This window comes from Neomonachus schauinslandi, chromosome 15 (genome assembly GCF_002201575.2).
Source record: "Neomonachus schauinslandi chromosome 15, ASM220157v2, whole genome shotgun sequence".
NCBI lineage: Eukaryota > Metazoa > Chordata > Mammalia > Carnivora > Phocidae > Neomonachus > Neomonachus schauinslandi.
Genome location: NC_058417.1, coordinates 57,547,761 through 57,567,476, shown reverse-complemented (window position 1 = coordinate 57,567,476; position 19,716 = coordinate 57,547,761). Strand labels below are relative to the sequence as shown.

The 19,716-nt window shown below is 52.9% G+C and overlaps 1 protein-coding gene across 1 annotated transcript; it reads left to right on the top strand.

Moving 5' to 3' along the window:
- The first annotated feature begins 5,096 nt into the window (after positions 1-5,096).
- Positions 5,097-16,169, top strand: EIF4A3 (eukaryotic translation initiation factor 4A3). Its single transcript, XM_021680807.1, has 12 exons — positions 5,097-5,313; positions 7,204-7,276; positions 7,905-7,971; positions 8,401-8,463; positions 9,480-9,612; positions 9,830-9,910; positions 11,667-11,808; positions 12,204-12,342; positions 12,917-13,032; positions 15,464-15,571; positions 15,665-15,792; positions 15,944-16,169. The coding sequence occupies exons 1-12, from the start codon at positions 5,145-5,147 to the stop codon at positions 15,958-15,960; spliced, it is 1,236 nt and encodes a 411-aa protein (XP_021536482.1). The 5' UTR covers positions 5,097-5,144; the 3' UTR covers positions 15,961-16,169.
- Positions 16,170-19,716: the final 3,547 nt, after the last annotated feature.

Genomic DNA, 19,716 nt, shown 5'->3' with positions numbered 1-19,716 from the left:
GTGGGGGGCTTCTGGGCTTGCCTTGCAATCAGGATGCTGGCAGCAGGTGGAGATGCCGTGCCAGGCACGTGAAGGTCCAGAGAACTGGAGTGCAGGTGGAGGACGGGCGACTGGCCCCACTGCCCTGCAGGGCCAGGTTCCGGGTGGAGGCTGACCTACCATAAATGGGGACTATGCTTCTTCGCTCTTCTGACGAATGCTGGGGAGAATTCCAGAATTTCTAGGAGGGTTCTCAACCCCACGCTGGAGAAGACTGAGTGCGTGTCCCCGGGGCGGGGCTGGGCGGGGCTGTGAGGCTGGCCTCTGGTGTACAGACCGGGCAGCGTGGACCCCACACCCACCTCTGGCCCGCGCCAACGCCGAGAGTGGGTTGAGGAGGGAAGGAAGCAGCCATTCCCCAGGAGCAGGTAAAACCGGTCATTCTCTGTTGGTTTTCATATTCATACACGCAACCACCGGCCTGTCAACCCCACTTGCCTGTCTAGGCGTCTCAGATCTAACCCAGCTAAATCAGGTGAAATTCACACAATAGGACATTGACCATTTTCTTTTATTATTTATTTATTTATTGTTTTGAGTAGGCTTCATGCCCAGCGTGGGGCCCGAACTCATAACCTTGAGATCAACAGCCGCACGCTCTACCGACCGAGCCAGCCAGGTGCCCCTAAGATCAGCCATTTTAAAGTGAACCATTCTGTGGCATTTAGCTCATTCACAGTGCTGTGCAAACGTCACCTCTAGTTACAGCACATTTTTGTCCCCAAAATGAAGCCCTATATAGGCCCATTGAGCAGCTCCTCCCCCCATCTCCCGGAACCACTAATCTACTTCTTGTCTCTATGGATTTGCCTCTTCTGGACATTTCATAGAATCGTACACATGTGAACTTTTGCATCTGGCTTCTTTCGCTCAGCATAGTGGCTGAATGATTCCACCCGTTGTGTGGATGGACCACGTTGTGTTTATCCACTCATCCCTCCGTGGACACTGGGCTGTTCCCACCTTCTGGCGATCGTGAGTCGTGCTGCCATAAACCGGTGCACACCTGTACTCCTGGGGTCTATTGATCTATTAACTTTGCCCCCAGGCAACCCTCCACTGCTGTCCTATGGCCTCCCCATCTCTCTGCGGCCACTCAGAATGCTCACACCAGAAACCCAGGAGTCCATCTTAGTCCTCTTGAGCCTTGACAGCCCCTGCCCGCCCCATACATCACCCCAACCTCTCCCCAGTCCTCCTCTCCCCATCTCCACTGCTCCGGCTCTGGCAGCCACCACCACCTGTCCAGCAGGGCTCTGCGGCCCCTTGGGCCAGCCTCTGGACCTCTTGCCTCAGCCAGGTCATCTTTCTAAACCACTTATCAGAATGCATTCCTCTCTTCCCAAAGAAAGACCACCCTGAAGTGACTCCTGTGGCCACCAGAAGGAATTTAAACTCCCACTCACATCCTGTGAGACCTTTTATGATCTGGCCTTGCTCTCCTCTTCTCCAACCCCCACACTTGCCCACGTTCGTGATGCCACAACCACCTTGGCTCTCTGTCTGTTGATTGCACCAATCCCCTGCCTGTCCGGGAGTCTTCACACTCATGGTCCCTTCTTCCTGGAACACTCCTCCCTGGGGTGTTGCCATGGCCACCTCTCTTAATAATGTACGGGGCACCGTCCTCCAGTCACCTGGTAAATCAGTGACCCACTAACTCTCTTCCACTTTGCTTTTTTTTGTTTTGTTTTGCATCACGCAATTCTAAAACCTGCAATTATCTAACTGGTTTACATGATTTGTAGGGCTTGCCCTCCTACGGAACACAAGCTCTGCGAGGCAGGGCCGTCTGTCCTGTCCACTGCCCCTTCCAGCACCTGGAACAGTGCCTGCACCAGAAAGATGCTCTTGTACTCCTGCCGCCCGAATGCTGGACACCGGCAGTGTGTAGTCTCGGGTCCAGCCAGTGGGTTTTGGAGCTTAGTAAGCTGTCCCCCCGACTAGGTGGGGCTAGAGAGGTCCATGCCTCTCTAGTGTTTACCCTCTAATACCTGGTGGTGGGCAGGGACCTCTGGCAGGAAGTCCATCTTCGGGGACAGCCCCTCGGATTCAGGGCATCAACCCCTGTGGTGATGATTCATGGGAGCCCAGTCCAGCAGCACTAGACCCAAACCTCCTTCTGCCCCTGGACAAGACCAGCCACTTTGTCTCCACCCTGAGGCCAACACAGGTAACAGAGAAAAGAAGCAGGTGGGCTCCTGGGGTGTAGCCCACAGATCTGTTCCTGTCTTCCCCGTTGCTCTGGGATGAGCTCGGGGATCTCCCAAACAGCCAGATCCATCCTGCGTTCCTCCTGCCCTCTTGCTCCACACATCCAGGCACACCATACTATGTGCTGGACGGTGATGGGGAAAAAACAGACATGGGACCCTGCCCTCCCTGCAATTAGCCTAATCAGGTAAGGTAACCTCCCTCCCCCAAATATAAAAGTGTGGGAAGTGAGGTGCAGGAGACAGAGGAGTTTTACACCCAAACAGAAATGGGTGGGTCCCCTGTGGTGACCAAAAGTCCTGAGATGAGGGGCCCAGGGGGGATAAGCCCTCTAAATCCATGTTTTAGGGGACTCAGAGTGGGGCCATTTCTAGTCTGCACCTTCTAGCTGGAATTGTAATTTAGGTTTCTGACGGAATGGAAACATTAATCTGGATGTTCAAGCAGTGGACTGGTTACTGACCCCCAAGCTGGGTTGTCAATTCCTGTGTTGTATGTAGATGCTTACGCCCAACACAACATAGCTACGTCGGGCAAATATTTTCACAAATAGAGCAAGTAACTAAAGCATGTTCTCAATACACAACTGACTAGATTATACTTCCTACCGGTGATAAGGCAAAACCAGCTTCAGATCTACTGACCCTGCGGCGTGCGTTGCATAGGCTGTGAAAACTGGTGCAGTATTGGAGCAGGGAAGCCTCCCCAGAGAGGGACTCTCTCCCAGCTGCGGTCGCCAGGGGCCGTCTGTCCTACATAATAAAAACACGGCTCTGCTGCGATCTATTGAACCCACTTCCAGCTCCGAGCTCCCTAGAGTGGATTACCCTCTTTATCCTCCCAGAGGCCTCGTGGTCACCAAGGGGAACCTGCCTATTATATTCGGGTGCAGCCCCTGCCGTGTCCTGCACCTCACTTCACAAACTGTATTTTGGGGGAGGCTGTCATCCTATCGGATTAGATTAACCTCAAGGACAAAGACCAAGTCAGCCTTGTTCCTCATGGTTCCCGGTGAGCACTGTTCAGGAGAGACTGCACCGACAACCACCCCCCATCCCCAAAGCTCGTGTCCTTTTCACGGACTCTGGCCTACAAACTCAAAAAGTTATTGGCCCCAAACAAAAGGAAGAGGCTTTTAAGATGTGTGTTCAAACACGGCTAAAGAACATTGCCAGGAAAATGGCATAAAAGTGTGAAGGCCAAAGACAAGCCTCGGTGGATGGTGAGTAAGATGAAAAATCTCTGAACAAGTGCAGAGAGGCAATCATCCTCTTCACACTTAGTAGGAATGCAAGGATTTTTTTTCTCTCCTCATTGATACCACAACTTGTAAAGTCAGTAATCTTTACTCTTTCCCCCACTCTTGGCAAGGCTGAGTACCTAGAGCAGCGCTGTCCCATAGGAATATCATATACAGTGTAATTAAAACATTCTAGTAGCCGTATTTTAAAAACAGGTGCAATTAATTGAAATCACGTATTTCGTGTGACTCAGTATATCTAAAATACGGTCATTTCAATAGACAGTCAATGTAAAGTTATTCACGAGATATCTTACATTCTTCTCTTACAGTTTTGAAATCCATGTGCATTTTACAACACAGCCCAAGAGCACAGCTTGCAAAACATGTGTACAACCTCAGAGAGGGCCCCAGATAATCCTTTGTGGAGTAAGAGGACATAACAACTTACATTTTATTTTAAAGTCTAAGAAAGAAAGCCAGCTTTAGAAATATTTAATACTTGACGAATACCAGCATTCTTACTAGGCATGTTTATCGGGTCAACCATCTTGTAGCATTTGGACATATTCTGCCCCTAGGGCGAGAGCTTCAGGAGAAGCCAGCCCTCATCGACTTGTTTGCTGTCAACATTGCAACCCACTGCACTCTGCGTGTGGCTGGTTTAGTGGATGAAACATTTATCCACTTGTAACTAAATTAACCTTCACAACAGGAGAGCGTTCAAACACCCCTGGAAAGATGTGGTGGATTAAAGACGTGCCCAGTCATGTGAGCCAAGCAAACCGTGAAAAAGCGAGTGTAACCCTCACGAAGTTAAGAGCGCGACTCTGGATCTCCAACACGGAATGAAGCCAGGTCAGGAGGTGACGCGGGTCCAGGGGCGAGCAGGGAAGCCCGCCATCAAGGGCACTTAGGGAAGTTTAGGGTCAGACGCAGGACCGGCTCCCGGGCACAGGGAAAAGCCAAGCCCTCCGGGGCCACCTTCCTGGGCAGGCGTGTCTGCGCCCCCCGCCCACAGGGGGCCCGGGAGCTGCAGGTGCAGCGCAGCCCGGGGGGCGTGCCCGGGGCGCTCCCCTCACACACTCGACCGCGCAGGGCCTCTCTTCCTTAGGGTCTTAAAACCCGGCCAACTCATCAGAGCTGGTAGCAAGACTTTCCAAAAGGAGACCGTTTGCGTGAGGTTTTCCATCGGGCGCCAGCGCTGCCTTTCCCGCGGCGAGCGGGCGCCCTCCAGCCGAGCCGGGGACCTTGGCGGAATGAGGGTGCGGACGGGGCTCCTCGCTCGGTGGCGGCCGTCAGCTGGGAGCGCCAAGCCCGCCAGCCCCGCGACAAAGACCCAAGCAACCACGACTGGGCAACCCACTCGAATCCCATTCCCATGCCCCTCCGCCGCATTTATAGGGGCTGGGCGGTGCCCCGCCCTCGACGAGATCCTGCGGGAGCTTAAATCGCGCGAGAGCGGCAGCAGCACCGCCCCTCTCCCTCAATCCAGCCCGGTCTCCCTTTTCACGTGGAGAGAAGCTCGCGGCCCCCGACGCACGCCCGTACGCACGCGCGCGGCCGGCGTCAGTTCCTGGCGCCGGCCGCGCGGGGCCCTGCTTCCGCTTTCCGCTGCGGCGCGCGCTCCGCTCTCAGCGGACTCGGGATCATGGCGGCCACGGCCACGATGGCGACCTCGGGCTCGGCGCGGAAGCGGCTGCTCAAAGAGGAAGACATGACCAAAGTGGAATTCGAGACCAGCGAGGAGGTGGACGTGACGCCCACGTTCGACACCATGGGCCTGCGGGAGGACCTCCTGCGCGGCATCTACGCCTACGGTCGGGGACCGCGGGGCGCGGGCGGGGCGGGAGGGAGTCCCGGGGCCAGTGATGGGTTCGGCGCGTCGTCCTGGGTGCACAGCACCTCGCTGGGCCCGGCGAGGGCTGTGAAGTCTTCGGGCGCCGGGGGTCACTCCTGCAGCGGATAGCAGGCTTGTATCTAGCAGGTGCTAGGGACCCGCGCTGTCTGGGCCCTGAGGATTTAGCACTGAACCCCGCAGGCTCGTGCCCTGAGGGAGCTTAAGTGACTTCGGGGAGAAGCGCAGCCTGGAGCCGAGCTTGCTTCAGGCAGTGGTGACGGCTGCGAAGGGGCAGGGTGAGGGGAGTAGTGGGGCTGATCGGTAAGGGGGCTCCCAGGGGGGCTGGTATTTGAGCTGAGGTCTGGATTAAGGAGCCCGTTGTGAGAGGACCGGGCGGAGGGAGCAGCTGGTGCCAGGACCCTGCAGCACTGAGTCGGATGCCCTCCGGGAACAGAAAGAAGCCCTCCGTGGTGGAAGCCCAGGGGCGAGTTTGGAGCGGCAGGCAGGGCCAGGTCTTGAAGAGCATCCTCTGAGGTGACGAAGAGCTTGAATTTTATTTCTAAGTGCAGTGCGAAGCCATTGGAGGGTTTTAAGTAGGGGAATGACAGGGTCAGATTTGCACTTTCGGAGGTTATTCTGGGAGTGTGGATTTGAAGAGAGGTGAGGCAGGGGAGGAAGGAGGGACGTGAGTCCAGGAGAGAGTTGATGGTGTTGAGGTGGAGATGGGTTGAATGTGAGCAGCAGGGGAAAGAGGATTCCTGGATGTTGTGAGCACCTGGTGGGTGGTGCTGCCATTTGCGTAGGTGGGGAGCGCTTGAGGGAGGCAGGTGAGTCTGAGGGGCCTGTGAGCCGTCTGGTTGGAGATGTCGGGAGCCTGGGAATAGGTGGGGTTGCGGATGCAGATGGGAGTGATCAGCATCTTTGCCTAACGCGTGGGACTAGGCCGCGTTTTACCCAACAGTCCTTGATATTACCACAGTTTAGAGAGAGCAAGGGGATGGGAGGTGAGAAGTGCCATTGCTGCCGAGCTGGGCGGCAGTCCGGCTGACAGTCCTGCCTGCCTCTTGGCATCCAGGACATCCCTGCCCCAGTTTTTAGTTCCCCATCCGTGTGCCTGGTCATCACGAGGGTTTTAAATCATCTGTTACAGTTTTAACGTTAGACGGGGAATCCGTACTACGTTTTAAAAGACTACCCAGAAGAAACTAAAATACATCTTTTGTACATAAACTTCTGTTTACCTGGAAGATAACATTTACTTCTTCAGAGTAGCCTCATTCTTTGGTAATGGCTGTGTTGGAGGGGGTGGGGTCGTAGTTCATGAGGCTGCATCACACGTGGAAGGAGCACAGCGTGGACCCCCCACAGAACCACCCGAGCCGTGGAGTCAGTGCCGATGTAGCGGCATGAACAGCGTCCAGACTGATCCGGCGAGGAAAGGGGTGGCTGCAGTGCTCCTGGATTCGTTTTCCACTCTCGTAGTTTAAAAAGTAGTGGAAACAGTAAAAAGCGATGCAGGGTGTTGTAACATCAGCACAGAAGGAGTCGGGGTAAAAGGCGAGCCTCTCCCACCCATTCTCTGGAGGACCACCATTAACATGTTGGGGTTTTTTTAAGTAATCTAACTGGGGTCTCTGGATTCTACAACGATGTTTCTTTTATAGAGATTTTGTCTGTACAAATAAGATTCATGTTAGTTTAAAAATACAGTTCAGCCCAATTCATTCAACTGCTGTTTCTTGAGAGCTCCGGTGTGTTGGATTTTGGGTTCGGAGGGGTGAAGGTGGGGCCTTAAAGATACCCGTCTGTGCACCAGGGAGCTTCCAGTATCCTCGTGGTTAGAACTGACTTTCTCTGTTTCTTTTTACAGGTTTTGAGAAACCGTCGGCCATCCAGCAGCGAGCCATCAAGCAGATAATTAAAGGCAGAGACGTCATTGCTCAGTACGTCCCTGGCACCGATCGGGGTTGGGGGCTAGTTAGCTGAGTGCGCTGGGAGGGCCGCTCTTCTCCTCTTCCACAGACTCGCCGCCAACCCTTCCCTGGACTTTAGCCGCAGGGTGTCTTGTTTTTTGTTTTTGTGTGCTTTACTCTAGAAAGCTGTTGTACTTTTAGCCAGCTTTATTTCTCGGTTGGCATGTGGAATGATTTATGATACTCTCTTAATGGCTTTATTCCTGATTTGCCTTAATTTTAAAGACTTGTTTACAAGAAAAATTATTTTTGGAGGACGGTTTTGGTCCCAAATTACAGAAGAGCATTACATTTTTAAAAAAGGGAATCTCTCTTTTTCTGCCACCTGTAATACCTGTCAGGGTTATAGACCCTGCAGCTCCGACTGCCCCTGATGCAAGAGCTGCATCTGCTGGCCTTCCCGCCTGTGACACTGCGCGGAGTCCCACCCCTTGCCATGAAGGTGTTGGTCCCCTTGGGGAGGTGGGCGTCTGGTCGGAAGAAGCTGCCCAGGTGCTTCTGCAGCCCGCCCCTCGGAGCGCTGCTGAGGGTCGGGGGGTGAGAGTGGGACCAGGTAGCCCGTCCTTCTTCACCCCTGTACCTGTGTTTTCTTTCTCAGATCGCAGTCTGGTACAGGCAAAACTGCCACCTTCAGCATTTCTGTCCTCCAGTGTTTGGATATCCAGGTAATCTGCCGCTCTTCAAACGAACCTTCCTTTAATCCTAGGGAGTACTTCCTTTTCTCCTGTAATTGCAGTGTTCAAAAAGGATAGTTTTTAAAAATGTCTATTTAGTTGTACGGACTCAAATTTTTTAAGAGACTCTGAACTGCACACTAATATGAGAGCTAACTAATGCTCTGTCATATATTCCTTGTCATTTAAATGGGGAGATATTTTAGGGGACATTCTTGTCTGCAAGCAAGAATCCTGCCCAGTGTACCCCACAATTGCTGGGTTCACACTTGAACTTATATTCGGGTCTGTTTATCTCCATTAGAAATGAGATGTGGGGCTAACACGTGGTAACGTTCAAAATAGATCTGCATCTGAATTAGTGCAGTCTGCCTTGAGAATACTGAGGATTCTCTGTTTTCTGACAAATTATTTTACCAGGTTCGCGAAACCCAGGCTTTGATCTTGGCTCCAACAAGAGAGTTAGCTGTACAGATCCAGAAGGTGAGCCGATGGGAGGTGGTGCCATGTTCGCGAGTGCTGCTTCTGGTTCAGCTGTAAAAGACTGGCCGGTTGATTTAATCTAATCCTACTTTTCGGTTCCTTCAAATTTTGTTTTCTGATTCCTAACATTTTGTCATGAATCATCGTTATAGGAGTTGCTGGTTTATACTAAGTTATTTTTAGTGTAGCTGGTGTGATTCCAGTAGCTTTTTGTAGTCTCAGAATTGTAATTTTTTTTTTAAAGATTTTATTTATTTATTTGAAAGAGAGAGAATGAGAGAGAGAGCACATGAGAGGGGGGAGGGTCAGAGGGAGAAGCAGACTCCCCGCTGAGCAGGGAGCCCGATGCGGGACTCGATCCCGGGACTCCAGGATCATGACCTGAGCCGAAGGCAGTCGCTCAACCAACTGAGCCACCCAGGCGCCCCAGAATTGTAATTTTTTCAACAGAAATCCATTTTAGTAAAATAATTGTAATTTTTGTACCTAACAAAGACTTGATATATATTAAGATGTTAATATTGTTTTTAGGTGGCTAGGATTATGAATTTCATGCATTTCTGGGGTATTTTTGTAATTAAAACATATTGTTTCTGTAATAAGAAACCAGTAAAATTGGGGCGCCTGGGTGGCTCAGTCATTAAGCGTCTGCCTTCGGCTCAGGTCATGATCCCAGGGTCCTGGGATCAAGCCCCGCATCGGGCTCCCTGCTTGGCGGGAAGCCTGCTTCTCCCTCTCCCACTCCCCCTGCTTGTGCTCTTTTTCTGTCTCTCTCTCTCAAATAAATAAAAATCTTGAAAAAAAAAAAAAAGGAAACCAGTAAAATGAACTTCATTTTGGCACAGAAAAGCCTAGAAGAGGGAGGGTGGGTCTTTTTGTAGTTTTATGGTGTAAATAATACTTGGGTCATCTTACATTGGAGTAGAGATGACCTGCACTTTGGGGAAACTCTGAGGTCTCTGGCTTCAGTGTGGTCCTGAGGGCACGCCCCGGATGTGACCCCTGTTTTAATTCAGGGCTTGCTCGCTCTCGGGGACTACATGAACGTGCAGTGCCATGCCTGCATTGGGGGCACCAACGTGGGGGAGGACATCAGGAAGCTGGACTACGGGCAGCACGTTGTGGCCGGCACACCTGGGCGTGTCTTTGGTAAGCAGTTTTGTCTGTAACGGTCGCGCAGTGGGTAGTGTTTGTAAGACACGTTCGAATGACCCAGCACTGTTCTCCATTTGCTGTGCTGCGTGCTGGAGTGTTGGGGTGACATGTAAGAAGTGGACAGAAGTCTCTGAAATGCTTTGAAACCAGGTGGAGTGGCTGGCTGCTTCCTCGTAGCCTGAGCTCTAATGATTTCACACTGATTCTACAGACATGATTCGGCGCAGGAGTTTGAGGACGCGTGCCATCAAGATGTTGGTGTTGGACGAGGCCGATGAGATGTTGAATAAAGGTAGGAGTCACAAAAGCCTAGACGTCTTCCTGACCTTGAATTGTTAACGTGTTCATGACGTAGAGTTGAAACGTGGAGCGAATGCAAATGTTGCCGGTGTCTGCAGAAAGCCTCGTGCCCTGGGGGCGGCTGGGGACGTGAAATGTGCACCTTGCTCTTCTCACCAGGGGCGGGGGGCGGGGGTGCGTGAGACCCGTGGCGGCCAGAACCCCGGCATCTCTGCCCAGACTGCGTCTGCGGCTCGGCACTGACGGAGAGGCGTGCGCTCGAGATGGGCGGGTACAGGTGTCTGCTGTGGACGGTGGGGGCACAGGAGTGTGTCAGGGAAGCTGGTTTTGTGGCAGTGGGGTATTGTGTTTAGATACTCTATATTTAACTAGTTGTCTTACTGGTTGTCTAGGCTGGTTTTATTCTTTCACCAGTTGATAAGATAAATTTCTGCACTTGTTATGTGTACTTTCTAGGTTTTTAATGTGTTTTAGCAGAATGTCTTAGGACGGATACGTGGTGCCCCTCTGTGATGACAGCTGGGGCATTAGTCTGTGGTGGGGAAACACGTCATGAAAATGTCACCTTGTTACATTGTCCTCCCGCTCGCCCTGCCTGCACACACTCCCCCCCCCCCCCCCCGGCCCGGTCTCCCGCATCATACCAGGGGGTGGGTGGGGTGCCTCCCAGACGTCGGGGTCACCCGGGTGGAGGAGGCACTAACCAGCAGTGCAGGTGGGGTTCTCGGGGGTTCTCCTGGTGTCCAGGTCCCCAGGGGCTGCTCTTGAGCTGGGTGAGACGCACAGCTACTGCGGGGCCCGCGGGGCTTCCTTAGTGTCTGCGGAAGCTGTGGCTGCCGGTCGCTCCTTGTGCTCGCGTCCTGTGGGCAGCACTTCCTGGGGCGAGGTCTCTGGACCAGCAGCGTCCACGTCCTCTGGGAATTTGTTAGAAAGGCAGACCTTGGGGGCTGTCGTTTGTGTGATCACAGCCTCGACGTCTGTTTTAGGGGGCCCTGGGAGGCTGGGCATTGTCACGCGCTCGCCTGCTGACCCCATGCTGCCCAGGGTGGGCAGAGTGGTGGCGTGGTGACCCGTGGGCCAGGCGCCACGGATTGAGTGTAGTTGATGCATGATGTCCTAGTTTCCAGTACACAACTATAATGATTCCGTATGTGGGAGTTGTTTCATAACTGGAAGATTGTTTTGTAAAAATCCAGATTTCTGGATTCTCTTTTTTTTTTTTTTTTAAAGATTTTATTTATTTATTGGAGAGAGAGTGAGTGAGAGACAGCATGAGAGGGGGGAGGGTCAGAGGGAGAAGCAGATTCCGTGCTGAGCAGGGAGCCGGATGCGGGACTTGATCCTGGGACTCCAGGATCACGACCTGAGCCGAAGGCAGTCGCTTAACCAACTGAGCCACCCAGGCGCCCTGGATTCTCTTAAATGTGGCAGATGTGGCCACAGTGGACTCAGGTCCTCCCAGGGCAGCAGCAGCTGGGACTGAGCCTTGACTGCCAGCAAGCGTGTGAGCTTGTGGGCGACCCAGCACTGGGTTTCTGTTGCTCTTAACTGTCGGCACCCCGGCCTCTTGGGGTGGAGCTGTGATCCCCAGAGCCTACCGGGGAGGGGCAGGGAGCGGCAGAGGGGCAAGGAGCATGGGTTTCCCGGCTCTGTGGAGGAGAGTCCGTGTACAACCTCACATCTCACGGTCGCCGCTTGTGTCAAAGTGTGAGCCTTCAGAATTCACCGTGTCTTGTCCTTTGTCCCAGGTTTCAAAGAGCAGATTTACGACGTGTACAGGTACCTGCCCCCAGCCACGCAGGTGGTGCTCATCAGCGCCACGCTGCCTCACGAAATCCTGGAAATGACCAACAAGTTCATGACGGACCCCATCCGCATCCTGGTGAAGCGGTAGGAATGCCCTGCTTCTGGGTGGTGCGAAAACATAGCTGCATAGCTTGTACCTGGGCCTGAAAACGTGAAAATTCTTATTTTCTGTTTTGAAACGCCAGCTTTTATATATGCATTCTCTTTTGGCCCAGTAATTCCAAATTTATCATCTAGCTGATGGTGTTTGTCCATCAGTGTCGTGGGAGTAAAATACATAATCCGAGGGATAGCGGCCATTGAAGGCTGAGACTGGTCGGTGTGTGGCCCGTGCGGCGGAAGTGTTGACTGCTGGGAAGGCTGCGGCCGGGAGGGGCGGGGGCCACCGTGGGGCAGTCAGGCAGGCGCCTGCTTGGCTTGTGTGCGCCCGCAGACCTTGGTGGAAGAATGTGTTCACCGGACTTGTCTTTGTCTTCCAGTGATGAATTGACTCTAGAAGGCATCAAGCAGTTTTTCGTGGCGGTGGAGAGGGAAGAGTGGAAATTTGACACTCTGTGTGACCTCTACGACACGCTGACCATCACTCAGGCGGTCATCTTCTGTAACACCAAAAGGAAGGTACGCAGCCACCTTGAGCCGTTCAGTGTCCTTCGGGCCCAAACGGAAGGTTGGTTCTCATAGGAACGCCGGTCAGGCCTTCTCCTTAGAGGCTCAGGAGCGAACACTCGGGCGTGTCCGGTGGACTGTGCGGAAGTGTTGATGCTGGTCCCACGAGCGAAGGCTCGGGAGTCACTGGTTTTAGGTGGGCCCCGGGCCTGCGTTTTGTAGCCTCCCAAGTGATGCTCGTGTGCAGGTGCAGCGGAGAGCCCCGGCGGCTTCCTTGAAACAGGGAAAGGAGTTGGGCCACCTTCCAAAAAAGATGGGAATTTAAATTTCAAATGAGAACAGTGAGAGAGAATCTTTTTTTTCCCTTGAGAAATGTATATGGAACAAATAAGAGGAGTTTTGCCCTATATGTGCTAGGGAAAGTGCAGTTTTCTGCACCTCTAGAGAAGATCGGTCTGAGTTTTAAGATCATGTGCGCTGTGCACGTTCATGTTGGTTCTGCCGTAGGCGACTGCAGTAAAATCCAGAACACACCATCTGGTTTGGTTTCCGAGCTTACAGTGGCATCTGCTGGTTTGACATGCAGGTCGACTGGCTGACAGAGAAGATGAGAGAAGCCAACTTCACGGTCTCGTCCATGCACGGGGACATGCCGCAGAAGGAGCGCGAGTCCATCATGAAGGAGTTCCGGTCCGGCGCCAGGTGGGCCGGCCCCTCTCTTGGCACCTGGTCCCGCCGGTGGTGGTCCCTGGGCCCTCTGTCCGCGCCTGTGCCGGGTTCCCCTCACGCTCCTGGCTGTGGTGGGGGCTGCCGGGGTGCCCTGGGCTAGGTTGAGTGGTGGCGGCCTTCACTGGGTAGGTTGGTCACCCTATTTGAAGCATGTTTCTTCGTTGCCGGGTAAGGAGATTTTCTGTTCTTCTGTTCATCTTTCCATGATTGGTCTTTGGCTTAATCCCACTGTGGTCAGAGAACATGCTTTGTTGACTTGTATTCAGATGTGCTTGGTGGCCCAGCGCACGGTCCCCTTCCAGACGCTGCGTGTGCGCGTGTGTGCGCAGGCTGAGTGCCGTGGGGTGCCCTGGGCGTGCTCCGCATCCTTGCCTCTGTCTCTTAACCGTCCCGTCGGCATCGCGAGGGCCGTGGATGCAGTTCTTGGAGGCTTGGCGAGCTCCTGCCAGATGTGTCCTAAGGCTGGGCCTGCGACGCGGAATCACTCTGTTGGCGGAGGCGCAGCTTTCGTCACAGAAGCGTCTGTCTCCCATCCTGCTGTGATGCAGCCACGGCGGCCGTGGCCGGTCCTGTCCCCTCCGGGCACCCTCACACCCTCCGCCTCCCGTTGGTGGCCGGAAGCTGCGGTGTCCTTGGTGCACGCGGCACGCAGTGTTCCGGTTTGGGTTTTCCTGTAGTACAGTGTGATCGCGGTCTTTTAATTGGAGCCACTGCTCTGGTTTTATTAACGCCGACACTGGTACGTGTTGTTTAAACCGACGGTGTCGTAAGTGCGTTTTATTTTTCATATTCTCTGATTCCTTTATTTCTTTATTTTGGATTCATTCTTACTCTTCTTCCTTCTCCCCAGTTCTGATTTTGGAAAATGTTTCTACCTTCATGAGTTGAGTAGCTTCCTTAGCACAGTGCGTGTGTCCGTCCTCAGCACCTGTCGTGATGGGCACTGGGGCTGCCGTCCCTGCCCACAGAGGCTGGAAGCGGTGCCGTCAGACCCTGCCCTTCTGTGGAAACTCCACACGACATCTTTGCCTGACAAAGTGTATTTACGTTCAGACACGTATTCACCATTTGTTTCTCTTTTCCTCTGTCTCTGACCTTCAGTCTGGGTGGGTTTCCTTCTCCCTGAAGAACGTCTTCGTGTATTTAATTTGGGGCTGCCAGTGACCAAATGTGGGTTTTAGTTTGTCTGGAAGTGTTTGCTTCACTGTGAAATGCCTCCTTCCGTTGTCTCGAGAGAGGGATTTGCTGAGAGAATTCTGGGTTTTCGGTTGTTCCGTTGTGAAGTCCCTGCTGCCCCCGCTGCTGTGTTTGCTGTGTTTCCCGTTTCCACCCTGATGTGTCTCGGTGTGGCTCTCGTCTTGGCTCCTGTCTGACGGGCATCTGACCTCCGAGCCCGGCCTCCCCTCCCGGCACGGCTGGGGTCCTGTCCTCTCCCCCCTGGGGCTGCGCATGCAGGTGATGACGTGGCTGTGACACCATCCTGTTTTTTGAACTCTGTTCTCGCACGTTGCTGTCCCTTCATATTCTGAGTGCTTCTAGAGCAGTCGTGTCCAATAACCTACAATTCAAGCCATACATATAATCTGGGATTTTCTGGTAGCCACAGTAAAACAGATAAAAAGAAGCAGATGAAGTTGATTTTTAATATATTTTATTCAACCCGGTGTGGCATATTATTTCAATATTTTCAACATTTAATTCACATTAAAAATACGAATTAAGGTTTTTTTGCTTTTTTTCTGTTCTAAGTATTCAAAATCCTGTGGATTTGACACGGCCAGACATCCCATTCCAGCACATTGCGGGTGCTCGGCCGGTGGTCTATCGGGTCCTGTCCTGGCTGAAGGGCAGAGTGGTGCGAGTTGCAGTTCAGATTTGAACACACGCTGAACCCCGCACCGAAGTCACTGACGCTACCTTTCCTGACTCCTTGCTGGCAGAAGTAAAATGTATTTCCCAGTGACTGACAGGGGACCGGCTTTCGACAAATTAAATGCAGTACAGTGAGAGACGCTTCAGTTGTCTTTATCAGTTGGTAGCGTGCAGGAACTCGGTACAGCTGCGGACGTGAAGTGCCCTTCTGCACGGATCTGGTGCAGCGACCCCTCACACCTGCGGAGGGGGGGCCTGTGTAAGGATGACCCGATGAGTTTTCAACTCCTGGTCAGTCTAGGACCTTTTTTTTTTCTTAAGATTTTATTTATAGGGGTGGGGGAAGAACAGAGGGAGAAGGACAGCAGAGTCTGTGTTGAGCGTGGAGCCCGATGCGGCGCTCCATCCCATGACCCTGAGATCATGACCTGAGCCAGAATCCGGAGTCGGATGATTCACTGACTGAGCCACCCAGGCGCTCTAAAACTTCTGTGACTGAGGTGATTGCCTCAAATTCCTTCTCTTTTTGCAGCCGGGTGCTCATCTCCACAGACGTGTGGGCCAGGGGGCTGGACGTCCCGCAGGTGTCCCTCATCATTAACTACGACCTGCCCAATAACAGAGAATTGTACATACACAGGTACTGGCGGACTTCTCGGGGGTCTCCTTATTGGCGGGTTTACTGACACTTCTCCTGCTGTGTTTACTGAAATGGTTTGTTCTGCTCTTGAAGAATTGGGCGGTCGGGCCGCTATGGCCGCAAGGGGGTGGCCATCAACTTCGTGAAGAATGACGACATTCGCATCCTGAGGGACATCGAGCAGTACTACTCTACCCAGATTGACGAGATGCCCATGAACGGTGAGCGGACGCCGGTCCCTGGTGTGGGGAGCCTGGAGTCCCTTTCCTGTCTCCTTCTGTTTTGGCGAAGTCAGTTGTGAGCCTCCGGTTAGAGCTGTGCGTTTTCATTGTGTTTGTATTATTCCTTAATACGTGCCTTTCTTCCTCTTAGTGGCTGACCTGATCTGAGGAGTCTGTCGTGCTGACGGGGAGCTGGTGGCCGTCTGCCCGCCCTGTGCTCTGGTTGGGAAGTGCTCAGGGACAGCTTCTGGGTGACGGCGTTTGTGTAAACTCTCCGACAGCCCCCAGGACGAGCCCTTGGTGTTTTTTTCTTACCTACATGTAAATAATGCACTGCTCTGAGTTTTTTTCATTAAATGTTTAAGACTTTTACCATAAACCCTAATTTACGTTTCTTTTTTTTTTTTTTTAACATTTATTTAAGTAATCTCCACCCCCCAACATGGGGCTCGAACTCACGACCCTGAGATCAAGAGACGCCTGCTCCACTGGCTGAGCCGGCCAGGCGCCCCTGTGATTTATGTTTCTTAAGATGCCCCCAGCTTTTCTGGTAACGTGCAGGGTGATCTGGGCAGCAGGTCAGGCCCTTGCCCCCCGTTCTCTAGTCTCTCGAATGGTAAACGGAAGTGGTAGATGCCCGCCTCTGCAGACTGCCCACGTTGGTCAGGATGATGGCGCCGTGCACTGTTCAGGGTCATCCCACGGTTCTGATTGAAGGTGTTTGCGTTTGTACGGTTTATGAAGGGGACTTCCGGTATGAACTCCGTCCCGGGGAGACCGCGCAGGGCCCAGAGGCAGTGCGTGCAGGCGCCTCCAGCCGGCAGCCGAGACTGACACCACAGCCCCGGCCGCGCGCAGCCACACTGTCTCCAGCCAGGATGCGGCAGCCGTCCCTGGTACCGAACCCCGTTTCTTATGGGCGGGAGGGAGGGAGTTCAGAGGTGGAAGAGTGGAGACCACAGATACGTGTCCCCAGCTCGGCCTTGTGTTTGTGCACCAGGTGCCGAGGGACACGATCGGGAGCCCTGGGCGAGTAACTGGAAGGACTGGCCCCCAGCCGTAGTTGTCCTGGCTTCATAAGCACAGCATGTTAACGGTGGAGGAGGAAGGGGTACACAAGGGGAGGAGATGGCGGGAAACCAACCGGAAGGTAAGACGCTTGAGAAGCTGAACTTAAGTGCCGTCTCGGAAAATAGGAATTAGAAAAACGCCGGTAGTCCCGAAAACCGTTCGACCTCGCAGGTGACTCGGATGTGACCCGTGGCTATCAAAGGTTTAATAACCACCCTAAGTGTTGCAAGGGTGTGGGAAATATTTATGTTGGTGGTGTCGATAGGTACAGACTTTCTGGAAAGCAGCCTGGCTCTGAGCAGTGGGAGCAGTTAAAATTGAGGGAGTACTTTTGCCTCAGGCAGTAGTCTGGAACGTAGACTGCACAAGTGCATTCCCCACGGTGTACTATGGCATTGGGGAGGGAAGTGAGTGCTCGGCCCTGGGGGCGTCGTGGGCGAGCGAGGACACTTGCAAGCAGGTGGGGGTTGTTGGGAGGGCAGCTGGAGTCAGCCCAGACAGGTGTAGCCGAGTCTCTTGGCAGCTGAGCGTTGAGAGAAGCAAGGGGGCTGGTGTGCCCTGCTAGACACATGTTCAAAGCTATTCAACGTTCAGCGTTGAATATTCAAATGCTCAGTAGCTATTTTTAGCGGTTAATAGCTAGACAGTGGAAATAACCCAAATATCCGTCCGCTGGGAAGTGTGTACGTGCCCGCGATGGATGTTATCTGGCGATTCAGAGGATCATGTGCCGACACTTGCCACAGCCTGGGGGAGCTTGGAATGCCTGCTCGGGGGCGGGGGGGGGGGGCGCCGGACACAGAAGGCCACGTGATTCCGCTTCTGTGAAATGGCCCAGACTGCTGACTTAGCTAGCAAGCAGGTGGTGGTTTTCCAGAGGCTGAGGGGGCGACCAGGGAGTGCGTGCTCCGGGGCAGGGTTTCTTTGGCGGGGTCGAAAACGTTCAGGAGTGGGAGAGTGGGAAAGGTTGTGAGCTCTGTGAATATAGTGAATGTCCCTGAATAGTACGTCTGGAAGGTGGTGAGTTGCATGTGAGTGGTGTATCTCAATTAAAGAGCAGGTGGGGAATCTGACACGTCCTCTTCTAAAATTAAACGGGGCAGTGAGCAAGGGGGAAGTCAGTTGTCTGAAGTCCCAAGTGAAAGGATTGTTAATTGGGTTGTAAAACAAGACACAGCTACACACCGCCTACGAGAAATCATCAAGGCGCAAATAAGCGAACAGTGAAACGGGGACACCTGTCACCATAGCACACTAACCAGACGGAGACTGGAGCGGGCGTGTCCACTTGGGACAAAGGTTTTGCTGCCATGGATGTTACCAGGGGTGTAAGTGGAAAAGGAACTCGTCAGAAACGACATGACAGTCCTCAGTATCCACCTCATAGCAGAGCTTCAAACAACAGCAAAAACCGGTAAAACTGCAAGGAGAGCTAGATGAACACAAAACCAGTAGTCGCCTTCAGTAACCGTGCTAGGATGAAGGCACCGTGTCCTCATCAGGCCTGTTCAGCAGCAGACCGGGGCTCTGGCTGGTCAGTAAGGCAACCAAAGGAGATAAAAGGCATCTGGTTGGAAAGGAAAAAGTCCTTATGCACAGATGACGCGATCCTTCATGTAGACAATCCTAAAATCTGCAACAAAGAACCAAGTAACTGAGTTTAGGAAACGTAGCCGTATACAAGGTTCAGTATTCAAAACCCACTTGCCCTCCTGCATGTCAGCAGTGAACACTTGAGAATGAAATCCTGGGGATCCATCAGACAGGAGATACATAAGCTCTGTGCACCGAAAACCACAACACATCAGTGTGGGAAATGTCCGTGAACGAGAGAGGTGCCGTCCTATAGAGGAGTCTGCATCGTTCAGGTATCGGTCCTCCCCATGTTCTGCAGAGTCAGCTCAGCCCCCGTCAGAATACCGAGACTTGGGCAAAAATTGACAAGCTGATTCTAAAATATATACGGAAATACAAAGGACCTAGCGTAGGCAAAACAACTTTGCGAAAGCGAACAGAGCTGGAGGACTTCTACCACCTGATAGCAAAGCGTATGACAGAGTTACGGCAGGACCATGCAGCGTTGGCACCGAGGGGGACGCCACGGGGCCCTTGAACACAATACAAAGTCTAGAAAGAGACCACAGATTTATGGTGAGAGGGTTTTCGACAAACGTACTGAGGCAGTGCGGTGGGGAAAGGACGATGCTTTTAATGAAGGGGCCAGAACAGTCGGATAGCCATATACAGGAAAAAAAATCCTTGTTACTTCATACCATGTACAAAAAGTAGCTTGAGATAGAAGGCCTAAAATTAAAAAACTTCTGGAAGAGAGCAGGAGAAAAGTCTGAGGGACCTTGAATGTGGCAAAGATTTCTTTACTAGGACATAAGAAGTAATTGTAAGTCGAACTCTTCAAAATTAAAAACTTTTACTGTTCAGCAGGCATCGTTGTGAAAGTAGGAAGGCAAACCACAGCCTGGGAGAAAGAATTCTGAAGCACAAACCTGACGGAGGACGTACAGCAGAGCACGTGGGGGCTGTTACTGGGTAGGGGAGTGGTGCCCCGCCGATGCCCAGGTCCTACTCTGTGGAGCCCAGATCTGTGTCACATTGGATGGCAAGAGGGACTTCGCAGACGGATGCGATTAAGACGTAGAGACGAGATGGTGCCGGATTATCCAGGTGGACCCAAACTAAGCACACGAGCTCTTGAAACTCCATCATCTTCTCGGCTTTGGTTGGGCAGAGTGGTCTGGACCTGGCAGCGCCGGAGCCAAGATGAGGAGCAGCCTCTAGATGCCGCGAGGGACGTGTGGCTCACGGCGGGCAGGAGCCAGACCCCAGACCTGCACA

What these genes read in the sequence shown, in the direction of transcription:
- EIF4A3 (XM_021680807.1), top strand. Translation starts at nt 5,145, where the DNA reads ATGGCGGCCACGGCCACGATGGCGACCTCGGGCTCGGCGCGGAAGCGG. An exon ending in GGCAGAGACGTCATTGCTCA is followed by an intron (nt 7,277 to 7,904) that starts GTACGTCCCTGG and finishes TTTCTTTCTCAG; the next exon opens with ATCGCAGTCTGGTACAGGCA. An exon ending in ATCCGCATCCTGGTGAAGCG is followed by an intron (nt 11,809 to 12,203) that starts GTAGGAATGCCC and finishes TTTGTCTTCCAG; the next exon opens with TGATGAATTGACTCTAGAAG.